Source organism: Cervus elaphus, chromosome 10 (assembly GCF_910594005.1).
Source record: "Cervus elaphus chromosome 10, mCerEla1.1, whole genome shotgun sequence".
NCBI lineage: Eukaryota > Metazoa > Chordata > Mammalia > Artiodactyla > Cervidae > Cervus > Cervus elaphus.
The window spans coordinates 27284781-27308260 of NC_057824.1; the positions used below are offsets into that span (position 1 = coordinate 27284781).

The window sequence follows — 23480 nt, forward strand, 5'->3', positions numbered from 1 at the left end:
TGGGATATTTCAAATGGCTATCACTTATTTACATTCATTTATTTTAAAAATGAATGCTTTAAACCCCAAAATCTAGTGCCATGAATAATTGATTTCTTATCTTCTACTGAATTACATTTGCTTGTTAATATTATTTAATTTTTAATACATTTAAACTATATGACTTAAAACAGTAAAAAGAATTAAAAGATAAACATTGAAAAAAAAATCCCCTTCTCATCCTGAATTCCATCTGTTCAATTTCCTCTAACAGTTTCTTAGTTTCTTATATCCTGCCAGATTTTCTTTATGTATATTCAAGCATAAATCTACATTCACAAAAATGATCTTACACGAAAGGCAGCATATTTTATACATTGTTCTGCACCTTACTTTTTTCACTCAACAAAATCAATAATTTCTGATTAATAAGAACCCCAGGGTTTGCGGGGGGGGGGTGGTTTACAGTAAAATATTACTGGGGATTTTTGGATAATCATAGTATTGTTGCAGATATGTTAAAATGATAACTATGCATTACTTATAAATTACAGAATTAAGTCTGTCTACATGTTCCACTCCAATGACAAGGTCCTACAATAAAATTACATGGTTTATTTCCATTTAATATTAAGCCAAAGGTCACTACAAGCAATATGGTACAAAAATCAGACCCAAATGTAATGTTTTCTTCTACCACCCCTTCTCTCTTCTATAAGACTGCAGGTAGAACCACATTTGGAGAAAACGTCGAAAGTCTTTTTAAATGACTTGGTCCCTTCTCATCTGAAACTATCACAACATTGTTCATCAGCTATGTGGAGTGGAGTCGCTCAGCCGTGCCCGACTCTTGGCGACCCCATGGACTGTAGCCTACCAGGCTCCTCCATCCATGGGATTTTCCAGGCAATAGTACTGGAGTGGGCTGCCATTTCCTTCTCCAGGGGATCTTCCCGAGCCAGGGATAGAACCGGGTCTCCTGCATTGTAGACAGACACTTTACCATCTGAGCCACCAAGGACCCAACACAAAATAAAAAGTTGTTTTTTTTTAAATTCTACATTTAAGACCTTTATGAATAAGGTCCCCGGGCATCACTACCCCAGAATTCCCTTCTACACAAGACTAACTTCAAATCAGGCAAAACAGATTACAACTGCAAGGTCATAAGTGCCTACTAACAAAGACAGGTAACTTAGAACTTGTCATTTGCAAGGTCAAAGCTCTTTGCCAGCATCAGCTCCAAGGCATGTACAGTCACAGGCTCAGGAAGGCCTCATGCTTGGTTAAGTGCCCTGCTGTCACCACCTTGAAATTCTCAATTTTTTACAAAACGCCCTGAATTTTTATTTTGCACTGCCTGCTGCCTCCTCTCAGAAAGCATTCTAAGAGAGAAAGTGCAGTAAGGGGAAAAGAATGTCTCCAAAAATAAGTAAAAAACACATTCCATAAAGCTTACTGGATTTAAGTATTATTTTCCCCAGGGGAGAGCCTCCATGGGGTTCCCCATAAATCCTTACAAAAGGTTAATTGCTAATCCATAGGAACCACTATCATTTTCACAAAAGGTTACTTAATGTTGCAAAGAGGAACAGGTAATTGGTTTTTGTGTTCAGCTTCATTCTTACTTTTTTTCTTTTTTGTTAAAGATGAATGGCTTGTCAAAACAGCAAGAATATATTTATTTTAATTACAAGCCATCAAAAGTCCTTATTTCCAAGAGAAAAGATTAGTTTAATAATTAAATTCCCTCTGCTTCTGTGAGTAATAGTTAACCAAATGCTAAGTCTTCTTTTGGTGGACTTAACTATAGAGTATTAGCATGCAGGTGACTTCATTTTCAGACAATTAATACTGGGCTTTCCAGGTGGCTCAGTTGGTAAAGAATCTGCCTACCAATGGAGGATACACAGGAGACCTGGGTTCGAGCCCTGGGTCAGGAAGATCCCCTGGAGAAGGGAATGGCAACCCAGTATTCTTGCTGGGGAAATCCCATGGACAGAGGAGCCTGATGGGCTACAGTCCATGGGGTTGCAAAAGAGTGGGACACGACTTAGCAACTAAATAACAACAACAACAAATATACGTGATACACACCAATGAATCCCCCATGGACCTCAGGTCATGGGCAGAACTCTACAGGTATTACAACTGTTTCCCCAGTCCTGTGTATACCAACTATTGCCCACGGACAGAATCAGTAATAGACTGCTCAAGGTCATATACTAAAGTTTTTCAAATGTTTCTATTAATAGATGATGCTGGAATTAATAAGTCAACAATTGATATGAAAGCATTGCTGAAATCATGTGTGTGTGTGTGCTCACTCATGTCTGACTCTTTGTGGCCCCATGGACTTTAGCGCACCAGGTTCCTCTGTCCATGGAATTTTCCAGGAAAGAACACTGGAATGGGTTGCCACTTCCTACACCTGGGGATCTTCCCAACCAAGGGACTGAACCCAAGTCACCTATGTCTACTCCACTGGCAGGCAGATTCTTCACCACTAACACCATCTGGGAAGGTTCGCTAAATTCACAGCAGCTTTTTAAATGTATTGTCCCAACCAACAAACACAAAAAATCCTACTGCCTTTATGAAGGATAGGTCCAAGAGTATTTTGAATTCGTTAAAAGGATATTTAAGAGTGGAAAGGAAGGGGACCATCTGAATCACATGTTCAAATCTGAATGACTCAGGATGGCGTTCAAGGCCTTCAGCATCAGGCATTTAAGGAGGCAACAGTTTAGTTTAAGGCGGCAATAAGAAAGAATTCAGGTTTAGAAGCAGATGGACTGTGCTCCATGTTCCACTCTTACCTGGGTAGCTGTGGACAAGTTAGTTATGTCTTCTCACCTGTAGGGCCTTACTCAGCAAAACTTTAATCCAATTGTCAGCTGATGGGTGGGGCTGTGCTCCCTCCTTTAGCTGTTTGGCCTGTGGTGACCCAGTCCTGGAGTCTATGGGCTTCTATTGCTGTTTTCAGCTGCTGAGTCGGTTGACTCTCCAACCCCATGGACTGCAGCACGCCAGGCTTCCCTATTCTTCACCATCTCCTGGAGTTTGCTCAAACTCCTGTCAGTAATGCCATCCAACCATCTCATTCTCTGTCACCCCCTTTTCCTCCTGCCTTCAGCAACAGGGTCTTTTCCAATGAGTTGACTCTTCGCATCAGGTGGCCAAAATATTGGAGCTTCAGCATCAGTCCTTCCAATGAATATTCACGGTTGATTTCCTTTAGGACTAACTGGTTTGATCTCCTTGCTGACCAAGGGAGTCTCAAGAGTCCTCTCCAAAGAGGGCTTACACGAGCCGCATCTCCCAGGACTGGTGCTGTCAGCGCCCCTGTCCCATGGCAGGCCCCTACCCACCCACACCGTGCAGGAGACCCTCACACACTCACAGGTAGGTCTGTCTCAGTCTCCTGGGGGGTCACTGCTCCTTTCCCCTGGGTCCTGATGCACACAAGATATTGTTTTGCTTGTGCCCTCGAAGAGTCTCTGTTTCCCCCAGTCCTGTGGAAGCTTTGTAATAAAATCCCATTGGCCTTCAAAGTCAGATTCCCTGGGGATTTCTAATCCCCTGGCCAGATCCCCAGGCTGGGAAGCCTGATGTGAGGCCTAGAACCTTCAAAACAGTGCAAGAACTTCTTTGGTATTATCGTTCTCCAGTTTGTTAAGTCACCCACCCAGCAGGTATAGGATATGATTTTATCATAACTGTTCCCCTCCTACCATTTCATTGTGGCTTCTCCTTTGTCCTTGGATGTGGGGCATCTTTTTTTGGTGGGTTCCAGTGTCTTCCTGTCAATGGTTGTTCAACAGCTAGTTGTAATTTTCGTGCTCTGGCAGGAGAAGATGAGCGCATGTCCATCTTAATCTCGTATCTTCTCACTTGGAAAATAAGGAGAATAACAGTTCCTACTTTGTTATCTCACCAGACATCATCCCAGACTCTTTGCAACCCTCTGGACTGTAGCCTGCCAGGCTCCACTGACCATTAGATTTTGCCTTTTCCTCCTCTAGGAGATCTTCCCAACCCAGGGATTGAAACTACATCTCCCGCGTTTCCTGCATTAGCAGGCAGATTCTTTACCACTGAGCCACCTGGGAAGCCCCTATGGGTTATTACAGGATACTGAAAATAGTTCCCTGTGATATACAGCAGGCCCTTGTTGATTATCTGTTTTAGCTATAATAGTGTGTATCTGCTAATCCTAAACTCCTTATTCATCCCTCACCCCCTTTCCCCTTTGGTAACCATAGATTTGCTTTCTGTCTGTGAGTCTGTTTCTGTTTTGTAAATAAGTTCATCTATATCATGTTTTAGATTCCACAAATAAGTGATATCATATGGTATTTGTCTTTCTCTGGCTTACTTAGTATGATAATCTCTAGGTCCATCCATGTTGCTGCAAATGGCATTATTTCATTCTTTTTTATGTCAGCTCCATTTTAAAGATTAGGCCACTTAGGCGTAGAGAGGTTAAATAACCTGCACAGGTCACATAGCTGAGCTGGGTCTTAAGCCCAAGTCTTTATAAGTTACATCCAGAACCCTTAAACCTTACAAGCAAACTCTAAGGGGCCCAAAGGTGATCTGGTCCTAGGAAAGGAGTTAAAAGTCAGAAAGCATTCTCTCTTGATCTTTTCTCCAGCCTCTAGATTTAAGGCAGTCTCCATACGGATGTGAAAAACTGAGGTTGTTGAGAGAAATTATGGTGGCCTACCTATGGCAAATCAGGGTTATCTAAGATGTGCTGAGTTCTACCTCAAGTTAGGAGGAAAATGATGCTTAATTTCACTGCAGCCCAGCATCAAAAACCACAGGGCTGCTGCCTGACCTGTGTCTTTGTGGGCAAAACTGAAACTTGCAAAGTGATCTAGAGTGGAGATAGCTCTGTTGATCAGAACAATCTAAAAATAAGGAAAGGTTTGGAGAATTATTGTGACAGTGACATGGTGGGAGGAAGAATCCTTTAAGTGAAAAACTTTTGCCCAGGGATGTGAGAGTTGGACTATAAAGAAAGCTGAGCCCTGAAGAATTGATGCTTTTGAACTGTGGTGTTGGAGAAGACTCTTGAGAGTCCCTTGGACTGCAAGGAGATCAAACCAGTCAATCCTAAAGGAAATCAGTCCTGAATATTCATCGGAAGGACTGATGCTGAAGCTGAAACTCCAATACTTTGGCCACCAATGGAAAGAACTGACTCACTAGAAAAGACCCTGATGTTGGGAAAGACTGAAGGCAGGAGAAGAAGGGGATGACAGAGGATGAGATGGTTGGATGGCATCACTGACTCAATGGACATGAGTTTTAAGTAAGCTCTGGGAGTTGGTGATGGACAGAGAAGCCTGGTGTGCTGCAGTCCATGGGGTCGCAAAGAGTCAGACACAACTGAGCGAATGAACTGACTGAGGGACAAAACTACAATGTCTAGACACATCTGCTAGAATTTATTAATACAAAAGTCTGCTTCCCTAGATACCAACTTTTGACATTGTTGCCCAGAACACACATTAAATATAGAATTCACGATGTAATACTGTGCAGTACTGATGAAGTATTTATTTAGTACCTGGGAAGTGTTTTCTTTTGCTTTCATTATAAAAGCAATATAAGTTCATGGTAAGAAAGTCAAACAGAGCAGAAGGGAATAAACTGAAATGTAAAGGTCTCACCCTACACCAACCACCCATTTCAACTCCCCAGAAGCTATTACTTTTGTTAAGGGCTTTTCTATGTAGTCATAAGGAAATAATGTCTGTTTACTGGTTCTTTAAACAAATGGGACCATTTTATACATTACTGTTTTGAAGTTACTTTTTGTATTATATAATAGCATGGATTTGGTATCTGTCACATACAGCTTGGCAATAAGATGGGGAAACAGTGGAAACAGTGGCTGACTTTATTTTTCTGGGCTCCAAAATCACTGCAGATGGTGATTGCAGCCACGAAATTAAAAGACGCTTACTCCTTGGAAGGAAAGTTATGACCAACCTAGACAGCATATTAAAAAGCAGAGACATTACTTTGTCAACAAAGGTCCGTCTAGTCAAGGCTATGGTTTTTCCAGTGGTCATGTATGGATGTGAGAGCTGGACTATAACAAAAGCTGAGCACCAAAGAATTGATGCTTTTGAACTGTGGTGTTGGAGAAGACTCTTGGGAGTCCCTTGGACTGCAAGGAGATCCAACCAGTCCATCCTAAAGGAGATCAGTCCTGGGTGTTCATTGGAAGGACTGATGTTGAAGCTGAAACTCCAAGACTTTGGCCACCTGATGCGAAGAGCTGACTCACTTGAAAAGACTCTGATGCTGGGAAAGATTGAGGGCAGGAGGAGAAGGGGACAACAGAGGATGAGATGGTTGGATGGTGTCACCGACTCAATGGACATGAGTTTGGGTGGGCTCCGGGAGTTGGTGATGGACAGGGAGGCCTGGCATGCTGCGGTTCATGGGGTCATAGAGTCAGACATGACTGAGCGGCTTAACTGAACAGCTTATAAGTATGGTATGATATTCCACTTATTAGGGATGCAGGAAGAAGTTTTGACTAGTCTCCTAGCATTAGAAATTCCGGAGAAATGTCTGAGAAATAATGACAATTCACAAAATTATATGATGAATAAACATCTTCATACATAAGTTCCCCACAGAATATAAGTTTTACGGTAGCCAAGTTTTTATCTGTTTTGTTCACTGACAAGCCATGGGTGCCCGGTAAATATTTGTGGGGTAAATATATTTTCACATATATGGATCTATATAGATATTTTAAATTTCTCTATATATTGACCAATCATCCTCCAAAATTACTGCTTCATTATATACTCTTATCAGACTTCATCTGTAGAACTCAGTTTAGTGGAAATAGTGAATGCTTATATATTAGTTTCCAGTTGCTATAACAAATTACCACAAATATAGGGGCTTAGAACAACCCAAGTTCATTATATTCCAGTTCTGGGGGTCAAAAGTGCAAAATCAGTTGGCAAGAATGTGTTCCTTCTGAAGGCCTCAGAGAAGAATTCATTCCCTTGCCTTTTTCAGCTACAAAAGGCAGCATTCTTTGGCTCGTGGCCCCTTCCACATCATTCCAACCTCTGTTTCCACTGTCATATCTCCATCTCAGACTCTCACCCTCTGGTCTCTCTCCTTCCTTTATACAGACTTTCATAATTACAGTGGGCCCCCCACGACAATCCAAAATACACTCCCCATCTTGAAATCTCTAAATGAATAAAGTCTGCAAAGTCTCGTTTGCCACATAAGGTAACATATTCACAGGTACCAAGGGATTAAAACAGGGACATCTTTGTGGAGCCATTACTTTGCATATCACAGCTTGGAATCAGGTGTGAATATCAGAGTTGTTACTTCAATATGCATATCCTTCACACATGTTGAGTCCCTACTTATCATGTCCTGAACTAAATGCCCTAACTAGTTGACTGGTCTTGGCCAAGTTACAAAAGCTCCTTGAGACTCCTTTTTCTCACTTGCAAAAGTGGAGGGATTCACATGTGTCTCATAGAACAGGTGTGTGGAGAATGTCGGCAGACATTCTTTTCCATTTAATCAACATTTAGGAAATACCATATACTGTTTAAATCTTGACAAAATGTACATAAAATACTAGACTAAGCAGTAAAAGGTAGAGAAACAGATCCTCTTGCTGTGTGATCAGTTGCACCCAACTCTTTTGCCACCCCACAGACTGTAGCCCACCAGGCTCCTCTGTCCACAGGATTTTCCAGGCAAGAATACTGGAGTGGGTTGCCATGCCCTCCTTCAGGGGATCTTCTGGACCCAGAGATTAAACCACATCTCCTGCACTGGCAGGCAGATTGTTTACCACTGAGCCATCAGGGAAGCCCTGTAAACTGCTGATGTTGATATAAATTGGTACAGGCTTTCTAGAAGGTGATGTGGCACCATGGATGTAATGTAAAATCTTTTATATGTTTGTTCTCTTTATCCTAGTAAGTACCCACTTCTAAGGTGCATCTTAGGGGCATGGTTGAATTTATGTCTGAAGATGCTCAATAAAATATTATTTACAATATCTCAGGGGGGAGTGGAAACAGACTCAATGTCCACTAATAAAGAATTAGGTAAATGAGTATGGTACATTTGCATTGCAGAAATCTCATCAGCCATATATATATAAGAAAATTTGGGGGGCTTCCCTGGTGCCTCAGTGGTGAAGAATCTGGCTGCCAACGCAGGAGACACGGGTTCAATCCCTGGGCTGGGAAGATCCCCTGGAGGAGGGAATAGCAACCTACTGCAGTATTCTTGCCTGGGAAATCCCACGAACAGAGGAGCCTGGCAGGCTATAGTCCACGGGGTAGCAAAAAAGTTGGACACAACTTAGCAACTAAACAGCAACAGCATTTCTTACAAATGAATGTGATTGTACAATTACCTCAATAAAACTGTCACGAAAAAGAATTTTGTAGAAGAACATTAAATACCACGTTCACAGATTTATCAAATGAGAGCAACAAACTCTCGATTTAACTCAGGGTTTCTCATGATATCAGTAAAATAATTCTGTGTGGTGAGAATTTATATACCAAAAAAAAAAAAAAGACAAAAACAAAGCGTAGATGATGTTACAGTAGTAATTTCTGGTAACAGAATTACAAATGATTTTTATTTTTGCTTACTTATACAGTATTTTTTATTTTCTAGTAATGAAGGTTGGGGGGGGAAGGTGCGTACACACAGAAGAATTCCTCTAATTAGATTACTGGCATTTCTACCTACAGAACAAATACCTAGGTGTCCCCCTAGTGGAAGACTAGACCAGGCTGCCCCGGGTACACCTGGTTGCGACTTTTTACAGAGCTAAGAACCCACCTGCCAATACAGGAGACGTAAGAGAGACGGGTTCGATCCCTGGGTGGGGAAGATCACTTGGAGGAGGGCATAGCAACCCACTCCAGTATTCTTACCTGGAGAATCCCATGGACAGAGGAGGCTGGCAAGCTATAGTCCATCGGGTCGCACAGAGTTGGACACGACTGAAGCGACTTAGCAGCAGCGGCAATTATAGTCAAGACCTTTCGAGAGAAGCAAGAGTCTGAGATTAACAAACTATTCTGCTTATTCAAAAAAAATTTTTAAGAGGGGCCCGTTGCAAAAGAAAGGAGCAAACCTCACCCTGGGTAGCAGGTGCTACCCATTCTAAGCGCAATCCTTAGACTGACAGTTAACTTTTTCAATGGACAGTGTCAGGGAGCTCAATTCCTTGGGTTTACATCTCCTCTCTCGCTTTGTGGTAGCTTGTGCTCTGGTGGGTCTAGGCCGCCTGACTCTCAGATCTAAACTACAGACAAGGTGAAACCTGAAGCCCGCAGCAGACACCTGTTGAGAGCGATAGCACCTCCCCGCGACTCCACGAATCTTCGATTCTTCTAGGTTCCTCTTCGGCTGCGTTCGGCCGGCTCTCGTCCTGTCGGGCTCGGCTCTCTTCGGCTACGTTCGGCGACTTTCGTCCCGGACTCGGCTCCCTTCGGCTACGCTCGGCTCTCTTCGGCCTGGTTCGCCCACTCTCGTCTCAGACTCGGCTCCCTTCGGCTACGTTCGGCCGCGGCCCCGGAAGGGCGCCCATGGAGCCGGGCTCGCCGGCTAGAGCGACGGCTATGGCGCCGCTCTTGGAATACGAGCGGCAGCTGGTGCTGGAACTGTTGGACGCCGACGGACTGGTAGTGTGCGCCCGCGGGCTTGGCGCGGACCGGCTCCTCTATCACTTCCTCCGGCTGCACTGCCACCCGGCGTGCCTCGTGCTGGTGCTCAACACGCAGCCGGCCGAAGAGGTGCGGCCGGCAGCTGGCGCGGGGGACGAGGGCACCCCGATAGGGCTTGGGGGGGCCTCCTGAGCGGACGCAGGCCTCGCGCGGAGGCCAAGGGCGATGCGGGGCCCTGACGCGGGCGGGGGGGCGTGGAGTAAGGGTCCCTGAGGTAGATGCAGGCCCCTGGCGCGCTGAGAAGGTGGGAGAGGTCCCGAGGTGGTCGCAGGATGCTGACGTAGGTGCCAGGACCCTGAGAGGGCGGCGGGGTCCCGAGGGAAAATGCGGGACAGTGAAACAGGTGCGAGGACGCTGAGTGTTGGAGGGTCTCTGAGAGCAGTTAGGGGAGTTCATTTAAGGAGGATGGAGGTGGGGAGAAGGATCGGAGGTCTCTTCAGAGGGTGGGGAGATACTTGGAGGAGCATATGGGTGGGAATAACGAGGCAGTCCTCAAGTTGGATATTAAGGGACTTGCTGGAGCAAGAGCAGTGAGGTCCCTAAAAGGGAACAGTGATGGGGATGGAGGAGTCACTGAGGGGAATGAGAACTTAGGAGACGCTGAGGCTGGGGAGAACTCAGCAGGGACGGGACGTACTGGGGGTTCACCCAGGCTTTAGGGACGCGGGGCACAGGGTCCGAAGGGAAGGGAGCTGGAAGCTGAGGTTATTGGGAAATGGTACCTGGGTTGGGGAGAGTGGAGGACATTGAGGAAAATAGGATACACCTGTGTTGTGGGATAGTGACAGGTGTCACAGCCTGGTTGACAAGTCTGATGAGCCCCTAGATATCTAGAGCAGGTGGCCTCAAGGAAAATGCCAGCTGAGAAGAGTGACCATAAACTCCTAAGAGCTGGGGACCTGGCTGATTCATCTGGGTATCCCTAGTGCTGGACTGGGACTTAGCATGACAGGCACCCCCCTGTCACGCCCCCCTGGCACAGAACTGAAGATGTGAAGGACCAAGGGTCTCACTGACATGATGAAATCCCCTCTAGGGGGGACCGGGACAGAACTAATAGTCTAAAACACCACCTGGAGAAAGGGTTCCCTTGTTGTCCTCTCACATGGTACACGTGACTGCAAAGCCACCTCTGGCAGGCAGTATTTTCTAGGTAGCAGTCTTTAGCCCAGGATTTTAAAGTCTTTTGGTTGTTAAACTGCTAATAACATCTCAAGTGCAATGAGTCTTTAGTGCAAACCCCAAAACAAAAACAAAACCCTAAGTAAATGTCGATTGATTGGTGTTAAGTAGTAATTTAATTTGTATGTTCATGATAAAGTTCATAATCTCTGAAAAAGGCAGCATGTCATTTTAAGTACAAATGCTGCTGCTGTGCCGAGCCGTGCTCAGTCGTGTTCGACTCTGTGCAACCCCATGGACTGTAGCCCGCCAGGCTCCTCTGTCTCTGGGATTCTCCAGGCAAGAACACTGGAGTGGGTTGCCATTTCCTTCTCCGGGGGACATTCCCTACCCAGGGATGGAACCCAGGTCTCCTGAGTTGCCGCAGGATTCTTTACCTGAGCCTTCAGGGAAGCTCTTTAAATACAAACACTTGTAACCTGTTAAAAACTGCCCTGTATTAAATAGTCTGCTAATCCAGTTTAATTTGATTTAGGAGTATTTTATCAATCAGCTGAAGATAGAAGGAGTTGAACATCTCCCTCGGCGAGTAACAAATGAAATCACAAGTAGCAATCGCTATGAAGTATACACACAAGGCGGTGTGATATTTGCAACAAGCCGAATACTTGTGGTTGATTTCCTGACTGATAGAATACCTTCAGATTTAATTACCGGTGAGAATTTGAAGCCTTATTGTTTATTTGCATATGTTTCTTTTTTTCCCATGTATGTCTGTTCCCTCTGCTAAACTCTAAACTAGAACCTTGTTGAAAGCAGCATTGGATGTTTTTTTGCTCAGCATTTTGCTTCCAGGTGTTAACACAATACCTGACACATTTTGGATGCTCAGTAAATATTTATGGCCTGAATAAGAAACTAAATGTAAGATTGACATTTCTGTGTATTTTAAGCTCATATTCACTCAATGCTTAGTAATTGACTGGCGGTTGCTTTTAGAAGCTAATCAGATTTGAATGTTTATAAATATTCTTTGTATATCCCCGAGAGTAGTTTGGTTTTCCTCTTTAAAGAGTATTTTTTTTTTAAACTATGATTTGAAATTTTCATTCGCTTACAGTGTTACATTGGTTTTGGGTGTATAACACAGTTAATTCAATATTTTATAGATTATGCTCCATACAAATTTATTATGAAGATTGACTATTCCCTGAGCTGTACATTACATCTTTAACTTATTTCTTTTATACTTAGTAGTTTGTACCTCTTGATCTGCTTTTTGTATTTTGCTTCTCCCCCACCCCTCTCCTTACTGGTACCACTAGTTTGTTGTCTGTTCCTGTTTTTTTACATTTGTTCATTTGTTTTATTTTTTAGACCCCACATAAAAGTAAAAACACAGTGTTTGTCTTTTTCTGTCTGACTTATTTCCCTTAGCATAATACCCTCCAGGTCCATCCATGTTGTGGAAAATGGCAAAATTTCATTTTTTATTATGACTAAGCAATGTTCCATTGGATATATATAGTGAGAGAGCTCATCTTCTTTATATCCATTCCTCTACCTGTGGACACTTCAGTTGACTCTTTTAGATAATGCTGCTGTGAACATTGCAGTGCATATATCTTCTTCAATTAATGTTTTTATTTTCGCCAAATACCCAGGAGTGGACTTGCTGGATCATATCATACTTTTCTTTTTAATTCTTTGAGGAACCTCCATACATTTTCCATTGTGGCTGTACCAGTTTACATTCCCAGCAAGAGTGCACAAGGGTTCCTTTTTTCTCACAACCTCAACAACACTTATAATTTATTGTCTTTTTCACAATAGACATTCTGAGAAGTGTGAAGTGATATCTCATTGTTTGTCTGTTGGCCATTGTTGGAAAAATGCCTATTCAGGTCCTCTGCCCATGTTTTAATCAAGTTTTTTCTTTTTTTTTTTTATATTGAGTTGTATTAATTTTTTATACATTTTGGATATTAATCTTTTATTGGAAATATTGTTTGCAAATATCTTCTCCCATTTAGTAGGTTGCCTTTTCATTTTGTTGGTTGGCTGCTTTCACTGTGCAAAAGCTTTTTAGTTTGGTGTAGGCTCATTTGATTATTTTTGCTTTTGTTTCCCTTGCCTAAAGAGACAGATTCAAAAATTATTGCTAAGACAGATGTCAGAGAGTATACTGCCTATGTCTTCTAGGAGTTTTATGGTTTCAGATCTTAAATTTAGGTCTCTAGTCCATTTTGAGTTTGTTTAATACAGTGTGAGAAAAATGTTCTAATTTCATTCTTTTACATGTAACTGCCTAGATTTCCCACCACTTATTGAAGAGAGTCTTTTCCCTATTTTGTTGTGGTTGTTCAGTCACTAAGTCATGTCCAACTCTGCAACACCATGAACTACAACACACCAAGTTTCCCTGTCCTTCATTATCTCCCAGAGTTTGTTCAAATTCATGTCCTTTGAGTTGGTGATGCCATCCAACCATCTGGTCCTCTGCCACCCTATTCTCCTTTTGCCTTCAGTTTTCCCATCATAAGGGTATTTTCCAGTACATCGGCTCTTTGCATCAGGTGGCCAAAGTATTGGAGCTTCAGTTTCAGCATCAGTCCTTCCAATGAATATTCAGAATTGATTTCCTTTAGGATTGATTGGTTTGATCTGTTTGCAGTCCAAGGGACTCTCAAGAGTCTTCTGTAGCACCACAATTCGAAAGCATCAGTTCTTCGGTACTCAGCCTTCTTTACGGGCCAACTCTCACATCCATACGTTGACTACTGGAAGAACCATGGATCTGACTATATGGACCTTTTGTGAACAAAATGATGTTTTTGCTTTTTAATACACTATCTAGTTTTGTCATAGCTTTTCTTCCAAGGAGCAAGTGTCTTAATTTCATGACTGCAGTCATTGTCAGCAGTGATTTTGGAACCCAAGAAAAGAAAATCTGTCACTACTTCAACTTTTGCCTTTTCTGTTTGCCATGAAGTGATGTAAATTAATTGACCATGAGCTTGAGTTTATTTCTGGGCTTTCTATTTTGTTCCACTGATATTTGTGTCTGGTTTTGGGCCAGAACCATACTGTTTTCATTACTATAGCTTTGTAGGATAGTCTTAAGGAAGGTGATAGCTCCAGTGTTGTTCTTTTCTCTCAAGATTGGTTTTGCTGTTTGAAGTCTTGTGGTTCCAATCAAATTTTAGGATTATTTGTTCTAGTTCTTTAAAAAATGTCATAGGTATTTTTATTTGGATGCATTAAATCTGTAGATAGCTTCAAGTAGTATGGTCATTTTAACAATATTAATTCTTCCATTTCATGAACAAAATATATTTCCTTTTGTCTTCAGTTTCTTTCAACAGTGTCATAGTTTTCAGAATACAGATCTTTCACCTCCTTGGTTAAATTTATTCTTAGGTATTTTATTCTTTTTGATTAAGTTGTAAATGGGATTGTTGTATTGATTTCTCTTTTTGATACCTAATACTTAGTGTAAAGAAACACAACAGATTTCTGTATATTAATCTTGTAGCCTACAACTTAATTTGTATATTCTCAAAGTTTTTTGATGGAGTTTTAACATTTTCTATATATAGTATGTCATCTGGAAATAGTTTTACTTGTTCATTTCCAATTGGATGCCTTTTATTTCTTGTCTGATTGCTGAGGGTAGGCCTTATAATACTATGGTAAACAGAAGTGGGGAAAATGGACATCCTTGTCATGTCCCTGATTTTAGAGGAAAAACTTTCAACTTTTCACCATTGAGTATAACATTAGCTGTGGATTTGTTATAAATGGCTTTTATTATGTTGAGGTATGTTCTCTCTATCCAACTTTGTTGAGAGTTTTTATCATGAATGGATGTTGAATTTTGTCAAATGCCTTTTTTGTATCTATTGAGACGATTAGGTGATTTTTATCCTTTGTTTTGTTAATAGTTCAGTATTCACAAGTCAAGTTTCAATATTGAACTATCCTTGCATCCCTGGAATAAATCACACTTGGTCATGATGTGTGATCCTTTTTATTTATTGTTGAATTCAGTTTGCTGATATTTTGTTGGGGATTTTTGCATCTGTGTTCATCAGGGATATTTTGTCTTTTTGTAGTGTCTTTGTCTGGTTTTGGTATCAGAATAATGCTGACCTTGTAGAATGAGTTTTGAGGTGTTCCATCCTCTGATTTTTTTGTTAGTTTGAGAAACATAGGTATTTACTTTTCCTATAATGTTGGGTGGAATTCTTAGCCCTAGATTTTTCTTTGTTGGGATTTTTTTATTAGTGATACAGTTTTATTACTAGTTAGATATTTTATTTTTTTCTGATTCAATCTTTGAAGATTGTATGTTTCTAGGAGTTTATCCATTTCTTCTAGGTTGTCCAATTTGTAAGCATTTAACTCTTAGTATATTCTCTTATGACTGTTTATATTTCTGTGATATCAATTGTAAGTTTGCCTCTTTCCTTTCTAATTTTTTTGGGGCCCTTCCCCCTTTTTTTTTGTCTTGAGTCTTGCTAAAGGATCAGTTTTGTCTTTTATTTATTTATTTTTTTTTTAACACTTAACAATTTTTAATTTATGTGTTACTGTTTTAGCCACGCTTTCCGGGAAACAAACTCACTCAGAAGGACAATGCAGATAGTGGAGTGCAGTTTATTACACCGGAGGGCCCAAGGCAGAGTCTCCTCTTAGCCAAGGGCCCCGACCAGCATTTGTGAAAATCTTTTATACCCCATGTGTCCAAACCCACTACCCCAATTCCCTTGAGACTTACATAAACAAAGGAAGGGTAAATACAACTACAATAACCCCATCATTCACGAGTTATGTGTTCAAACAGTCAATAATCAATAATCCCGCAGTTACATTCCAAATAGTTAATAACTGATAAGCCTGTGCTTACATTCTGATAGATAGTGTCCGGAGGCAGGGGTGATTAGTGTCTGTTCTTCAAGATTCCCCTGCCCAGAGGGGGGTCTTATCCTTCCATTGTCATTCCCACAGGCGCTAAGCACAGAGTTCAGAGTCCACTGGAGAGGTGGCCGCGCACGATCAGCACAGACAAAAAAAACAACTTTTAGTCTTATTGATCTTTTCTATTGTTTGTTTGGTTTTTTTGGTCTCTATTTCCACTCAGATTTTTATTTTATTCTTTCTGCTAACTTTGGGCTATGTTTGTTTTTTTCTAATACCTTTAAATGGAAAATTAGGTTGTTTACTTGAGATGTTTCTTGCTTCTTGAGGTGGGCCTGTATCACTTTAAACTTCCCTCTTAGAACTGCTTTTACTGCATCCCAGAAACTTTAGAAAGTTATGTTTCCGTTTTCTTTCATATCAAGGAATTTTTTAATTTCCTTTTGTATCTTTGTTGGTGCTGGAATTCGTAATTGTCCTTCCTACTCTATCTAACACATTGTCCTGAGCCTCGAAGACCCTCAAGAAATATTTAATGCATAAATGTATGAATGAATGTTTTTTTAATGGAAATGTCATGTGTAATACTTTATAATTTTATTTGTTTTTGACTGTGCTGGGTTTTCGTTGCTGAGTGGCCTTTTCTCTAGTTGCTTTGAGCAGGGGCTCCCCTGTAGTTGTGGTGTGTGGGCTGATTCTCATTGTGGTGTCTTCTCTTGCGGAGCATGGGCTCTGGGGCACACGGGCTTCTGTAGTTGTGGCTCCCAGGCTGTAGAGCACAAGCTCAGTAGTTATGGTGCCTTGGCTTGGTTACTCCATGACATGTGGGATCTTCCCAGATCAGGGATTGAAATTGTGTCTCTTTCATTGGCAGGCAGGTTCTTTACCACTGAGCCACCAGGGAAGCCCCGAACCAATGTTTTATATGATTCATAGTGAACCGATTGATGGAAAGTTTTGCTATACTTTTATATTTATCAGTTATAAGCCACGGCAAGGCTGTACAGTTAGGGTCAGACTCACTTGACTTTGAAGGGTAACGCCACTGCTTACAAGCAAGTTACTTAATTTGCACAAGTCTAGGTTGTCTCATTGCTTACGTTGAGAACATAGTGCCTTGTGAAGTTATTATAAAGACTAAATGAGGTAAAATAAATATAATTGCTTAGTACAGTACATGGTATGTAATAAATAATAGATAATAGCAAAAAAAAAAAAAAGGGCTTTGTATAGCCTGAAATCTTGATACGTTGTAAAATATTTTACTGCTTGCTGGTTTCTTATAAATTTAGCTTTACTTAAGTTGATAAAATGGAAAAAAGTATTGAAATAACCACTAGATGTCAGTATTACTCTTGACTCCCAGTAACAGTTCAACCTGATTAGGCAGAGAGCAATCTGAATCGAAGGACTATGCAAAGTGTAGTTTATAGGTGGTTCCTAATTAAAATGCTATTCCCATTTCTGATTGATTCCCAGCCAATAATGAAGTGGGAGCTGTTAGTGCTCCTTGGCTGAATAGAATGTAAATGAGCCACAGAAATGAATCCCTTCAAATGCTACAACCCATGGGATCATCATCTATCCCCTGCATTCTCCCAGCCCCTGTAGAAGCTTTCAGCACAGCTGTTACAGACCAGTGTCCTAGGAGCATGTAACCCCCTGGGAAGTCCTGAACGCACCAGCCCTAACTTGTTCCTGTCATTAGCTTTCAGCGTCACTGCACCCACCCCAGGCATCCCTGCCAACATGACTTCTCAGCAGTGGGAGAACTGTGAAAATATCTCCCCAGATTACACTTTCAAACATATAGGGAAAGAGGATTCTTTCGTTGTTAAAGCATATTCTGACATCTCTAAATAGACCTCAGAACACACTTTCCTTGGGAAACTTAAAGGAAAAAAAAGTGACATTAGATTTGCACACCCAGTGCTGTAATTCAGCTTTGTCGTCTTTCAGACTGTATGTCATTTTTAACATTCAATGTTAGTGAAGGCTTCACTTGCCAGTTGCCCTTATGTGGCAGGAATGAGATCAGTGCTGAAGACAAAGATGATGAGATGGCAGGGGACTCTCCTGAGTTAGGCAGCCTCTGGGTTTGAGCTCACCGGCAGCAGGTGCCAGCTGTGTGACCTTGGGCAGGTTTCTCCATTTCTGTATGGCTCAGTTTTCTCCCCTTTCTCTTAGGATTATTGTGAGGGTGAACTGACATCAGGTATATGAAATTCTTGCATTATGCATGGCACATAGTAAGCACTCTCTGATTACTTCTTCTTATAATGATCTTGTGCCCAACCAGGAGGAGGTAGGTGTAAAGAAGTAATTACAGTGCAGCAAAATGAGATGCAAAAATGTGGCCCTAGAATTGTACCCGGAAACCTAACTTACTTGTACATTTTTAAGGGAGAGGGGTGCATGGTCCTCAGATGATATGCCCTGGTAGGAAGAATATAGCTGTGCTATCAGACACTCATGATTTGGAACCTTTGGCCTCCACTTACTTGTAGGATGACCATGGTCAAGTTGCTTCCCTTTCCTGGTCTCTATAGTAATACCTACCCCATAGAGTTATTATGAGGATTAAATGAAATAAAAATCTGTAAAAGTGCCTAAGCCCAGTGCTTAGGGCTGGGATAGAATATACTTCTCTTCTCCCTCCTTCTCCTGGCTTCCAAAAGAATGACAACTTTTTAGAGTACACCATTTTCTTAACTTGAGATTCACCTTTTCTTTAGAAGTCTATTTTTATTATTTCTAACTTTCATGTCCTATTTTGTCCAGGACCACAACTGTGGCCCAGAAGCATACTTGGAAAAACCCACCTGCTAGGTACGAAGTATTTTCTGAGTAGTAGATTAGCTGTGCACATATACTGGTGTTGGCTTCCCCTGGAAAAACGAAGTGGCAACCCCTTCCAGTATTCTTATCTGGAAAATCCCAATCCATGCGGTCTCAGAAGAGTCAGACACGACTGGGCAACTAAACAACAACAACATTTACTGGTGTTATTGAAAATCCTCTGTCTACAAATTTCTACTTAGCACTGTTTCTTTTTACTGTCTTTGAAAAGCAGTTTGCTTGGCTAGAATAAATTTCAGCTCCATCTACCTCAATCTAAATTTTAAACACCAAAATAGTAGAGTCTGTATTGAGTCTATTGAACAAGTCATGGGTTAGTATTGTCATTTTCCAGATCCCAGGAGTGATGAGAATGGGAGCAAAAACATGCCAGTGAGTTTACAGTAAATATATATGGTACCTGGCTTGGTTTAGGTCTAAAAGGCGAGAATTGTCATATAGTAATTGACATCTGTGCACTCTTGTCATTTCTTGTCTCTCTCTAATTTCCCACTAATCCTACTGCACCACAGAGGCGTGTGTGTATGATATATGCACATGAGAAATCATCTGGTCCAGAACTCTCTTTTTCTAATTAAAGAAACGTGTATATCCTTGTTTTTACCATTCAGAGGTGTCATTGTCACATCCACCCCACAAAACAGATGTTTAAGCATTTTTTTTTAAGATTTTTATTTCAAATAGACTAATTTATCTTTCAGTAAAATATACTGATTCTGAAAGTTGAACTCTTACAATAAGTGAAGCAGATGCTGCCCAGACTTCTGAAAGGCAGCTGTTTTGCAAAGTTCACATCTGATTCACATATAAAAGAACAAATGGCCCACTTGACTTTGAGAAATTTTTCCTCCACCAGGTCGGACACACCCCACCTCAGGGCCTTTACTCTCACCCTTCCTTGGGCTGGAACTTTTTTGGCCCACCTGGTCACAAGGCTCACCCTTCTCATCTCCATCCAGCCTTTACTCACTTAAGACCTCAGTGAGGTACCCTATCTGAAATTGCAAATCCTAAAAAATACAACAAACTAATGAATATGACCAAAAAAGCAGCAAACTTGGAGATACAAAGAACAAACTTGTGGACTGTCCAGTGGTTAAGACTCCATGCTTCCACTGCAGGGGTCATGGTTTCCACCTCTGGTCAAAGAACACACACCTCAAAGTGCAGTGAAAAAAAAAAAAGAACATATTATTGTTACCAAGGGGAGAGGGAAGGAAGGGCAAATATTGGGGTAAAGTATTAGTAAATACAAGTATTAGGTGTAAAATAAGCCACAAGGATATATTGTACAACATGGGCAATGTAGCCAATATTCTATGATAGCTATAAATGGAGTATAACCTTTCAAAATTGTGAATCACTGTATTATATACCTGTAACTATAATATTGTATATCAACTACAATTTTTTTTAAAAGATTAAATAAGTAAGAAAATTGCAAACCACCACCTCTTATACATACTCCTTGTCTCCTCTGATTCACTTTTTTCCCTCAGCACTTATCCCTTATAACAACTAAATATCTTTCTTACTTATATTACTTTTGTAAATGCCACAGGACAGCTTTTCGTGTTTTGTTTGTGGCTGTATCCTCAGCCTAGAATAGCTTGCCTATGCTCAAATAAGGCATTCAGGAAAACTGTAATGAATAAGTGAAAGCAAGCATAAAAATGACATGTCTTTTGTGCACTCTAAATTATGATTTTTCCCCCCTCAGGCATCTTGGTATATAGAGCTCACAGAATAATCGAGTCTTGTCAAGAAGCATTCATCTTGCGCCTCTTTCGACAGAAAAACAAACGTGGTTTTATTAAAGCCTTCACAGACAACGCTGTTGCCTTTGACACCGGCTTTTGTCACGTGGAAAGAGTGATGAGAAATCTTTTCGTAAGGAAGCTGTATCTGTGGCCAAGGTAAACAGCATTATGTGACCAATTTCTGCAAGAGAACCTGCTGTACTTTAATTTCACACTTTAATATAGTATTTACTGTCACTGCACTTGACACATGCTAGTCAGGTTTATAACAGTGCACCCAAGTATAGATAAATGGTCACCACATTTGTGATTCTTTTAATAGGAAAGAGAGATTTGATAGTTATTTTTCTGGTAGCCCAAGGCCACCACTTTCTTGTTCATTTAGTGAAATCCCTAGGAATCTGGAGGCTCATGTGTACAACAGAATTAGGTGAACTACAGATTTACTGGCTAAGATTCTAACTTGCACTTTGAAAACTACCCATCAGCAGTGGGGAAGAGGGTGGGGTAAATTGGCGGGTGGGGTTGCCATACATTAGTGTGTCTGAAATAGATGACTAGTGAGGACCTCCTGTATAGCACGGGGACTCTACTCAGCGCTCTTTAATGACCCATGTGGGAAAAGAATCTAGAAAAGGCTGGGTATGTGTGTATGTTAAGGCTTCCCTGGTGGCTCAGATGGTAAGGAATCTCCCTGCAGTGCAGAAGACCTGGGTTCAGTCCCTGACCCTACCTTATTTGAGTAATACTTCCATTTATATGGTTAAAAGTAATCCTGAAAACACTGTCGCCTGGCTTTCCGTTTTGCTTCTTAATTGCATTTGTTGTTCGGCCGCTCAGTCGTGTCTGACTCTTTGTGACCCCATGGACTGCAGCATACCAGGCTTCCCTGTCCTTCACTATCTCCCAGAGTTTGCTCAAATCCACATCTATTGAGTCGATGATGCCATCCAACTGTCTCATTCTCTGCCGCTCCTTCCCCTTCTGCCCTTAATCTTTCCGAGCATTAGGGTCTTTTCAAATAAGTTAGTTCTTCACATCAGGTGTCCAAAGTATTGGATTTTCAGCTTCAGCATTAGTCCTTCCAATGAATATTCAGGACTGACTTCCAAAATTGACTGGTTTGATCTTCAGTCCATTTACAAAAAGCTGTTAGAGTAGTAAACTGAGACTGGAAACACAGAGCTCTTACAACTCTAGAAAATATTTTTAAAATGTTTGTCTTTTTAGGTTCCATGTAGCAGTAAACTCGTTTTTAGAACTGCATAAACCCGAAGTCGTAGAAATTCATGTTTCTATGACACCTGCCATGCTTGCTATACAGACTGCTATTCTGGACATTTTAAATGCCTGTTTAAAGGAATTAAAATGCCATAACCCGTCACTTGAAGTTGAAGATTTATCTTTAGAAAATGCTATTGGAAAACCTTTTGACAAGGTACTCTATTTCTCTTTCTTTTTAAGCACTGTTTGTGATGTTGTAATTTTTAAGTATGCAAGTTATTTTAATATTTATAATGTTCTCAGTAGGAATTTGTTGTCATTTTAAAATTAGGTTGGAGGTGATTTAAAGTATATCTTCTTTGGTTTACCGGAAAGTAATTTGTAGTCAAATACATTGATTGGCATCTAAGCATAATTCTGATTTTTGCAGTTATACAGTGACTGTCTCTTTTTTTTTAAGTATATGTAAGAGAACATGTGTAAGAGAACTTTCCTAGTGGCTCAGACAGTAAAGTGTCTGCCTACAATGTGAGAGACCTGGGTTCGATCCCTGGGTTGGGAAGATCTTCTGGAGAAGGAAATGGCAACCCACTCCAGTACTATTGCCTGGAAAATCCCGTGGATGGAGGAGCCTGGTAGTCTACAATCCGTGGGGTGGCAAAGAGTCGGACACGACTAAGCGACTAAACTTTCACTCCAAGAGAACAACGAATCACCTTTTGCTCTGAAATGACAACATTTGAATATCTACAGGTAGAAGAGTGTGCATAAGAAGCTTCATAATTTATGGTCTCTTATTTGGAATAAAAATAATTTCGATGAGTTTTGATTACTGAGGAATGTGAAACTTGCCTGTCTTAAAATTACATTCTGAAGTGAGAAAATGCTAAGACTGTAGTCTAGGAATGTTTATTTCAACTAACTTTTTCATCATAGATTAATATTAATACAGGTACATAAATGTCTAAGATCAAATTGTATGTCTAGAAAAAACTAAAAAAATTCCAGGCAGCTTTTTTTTTTTCATATTTTTGAAGAACAAGTTCTTTTCTTTCAAACTCTGAATCAATCTCTTTGTCACTAAAAATAATGCATAGTGATTTTTAAAAGGGAAAAATTTAAGTCCTTATTTTTCTGATTCTTCCAGAAAGTCTTTTTACCATGAAATAATAATGCATAAAAACCATTCCATGTGTTTTGTGCCTCTTTTTAAAATTTATTTTAATTTAGTGCCTAGTATACCAAAAACACCTCTCACATTCTTCTAATGGTACATATATCTGTGTGGTGGCGGTTTAGTCACTAAGTTGTGTCCGACTCTTGTGACCCCATGGAGTGTAGTCTGCCAGGCTTCTCTGTCCATGGCATTTCCTAGGCAAGAATACTGGAGTGGGTTCCCATTTCCTCTCCAGGGAATCTTCCAACCCAGGGATTAAACCCAGGTCTCCTGCACTGCAGGCAGATTCTTTACCACTGAGCTACCAGGGAAGCCCCCGTATATGTCCCTAGAAAAACAAAATATAGCCAGATAGGCTTCACACTAAATTTCTGTAAATCATCCCCTGGCCAGTAAAAGTCAAAGTATTGTTTTACATACTCATCTCGTAACCAAAACAAAATAAAGCATAATTTGCGTTTGTTAGAAAATTTAAATTTTGTTAATGGTTTTAGAAAAGGGGCATGTAGGTGATTTTTTACAAAAGATGATATACAAAAGACTTATATGTCCCAGTTTATCTAGGACAGTCACAGTGTCTGCCTATTGTCCTGGAGCAATTATTAATAACGTCATTTCATTTTCACAAGAGTTCCAGTTTGGACAGTAGATTATTTGGTCTTCTAAATATTACTTCCG

General features: G+C 40.8%; 1 protein-coding gene across 1 annotated transcript in view; it reads left to right on the top strand.

The window, feature by feature from the left end:
• The first annotated feature begins 9557 nt into the window (after positions 1-9557).
• The window catches only part of ERCC4 (ERCC excision repair 4, endonuclease catalytic subunit), a 41184-nt gene continuing 27261 nt past the window's right edge, over positions 9558-23480 (top strand). The window contains exons 1-4 of the mRNA XM_043914354.1: positions 9558-9809; positions 11398-11578; positions 20362-20557; positions 21632-21839. Of these exons, the coding sequence (XP_043770289.1) occupies positions 9603-9809; positions 11398-11578; positions 20362-20557; positions 21632-21839 (792 nt within the window). The 5' untranslated portion in view covers positions 9558-9602. The remainder of the gene's footprint in view (positions 9810-11397; positions 11579-20361; positions 20558-21631; positions 21840-23480) is intronic.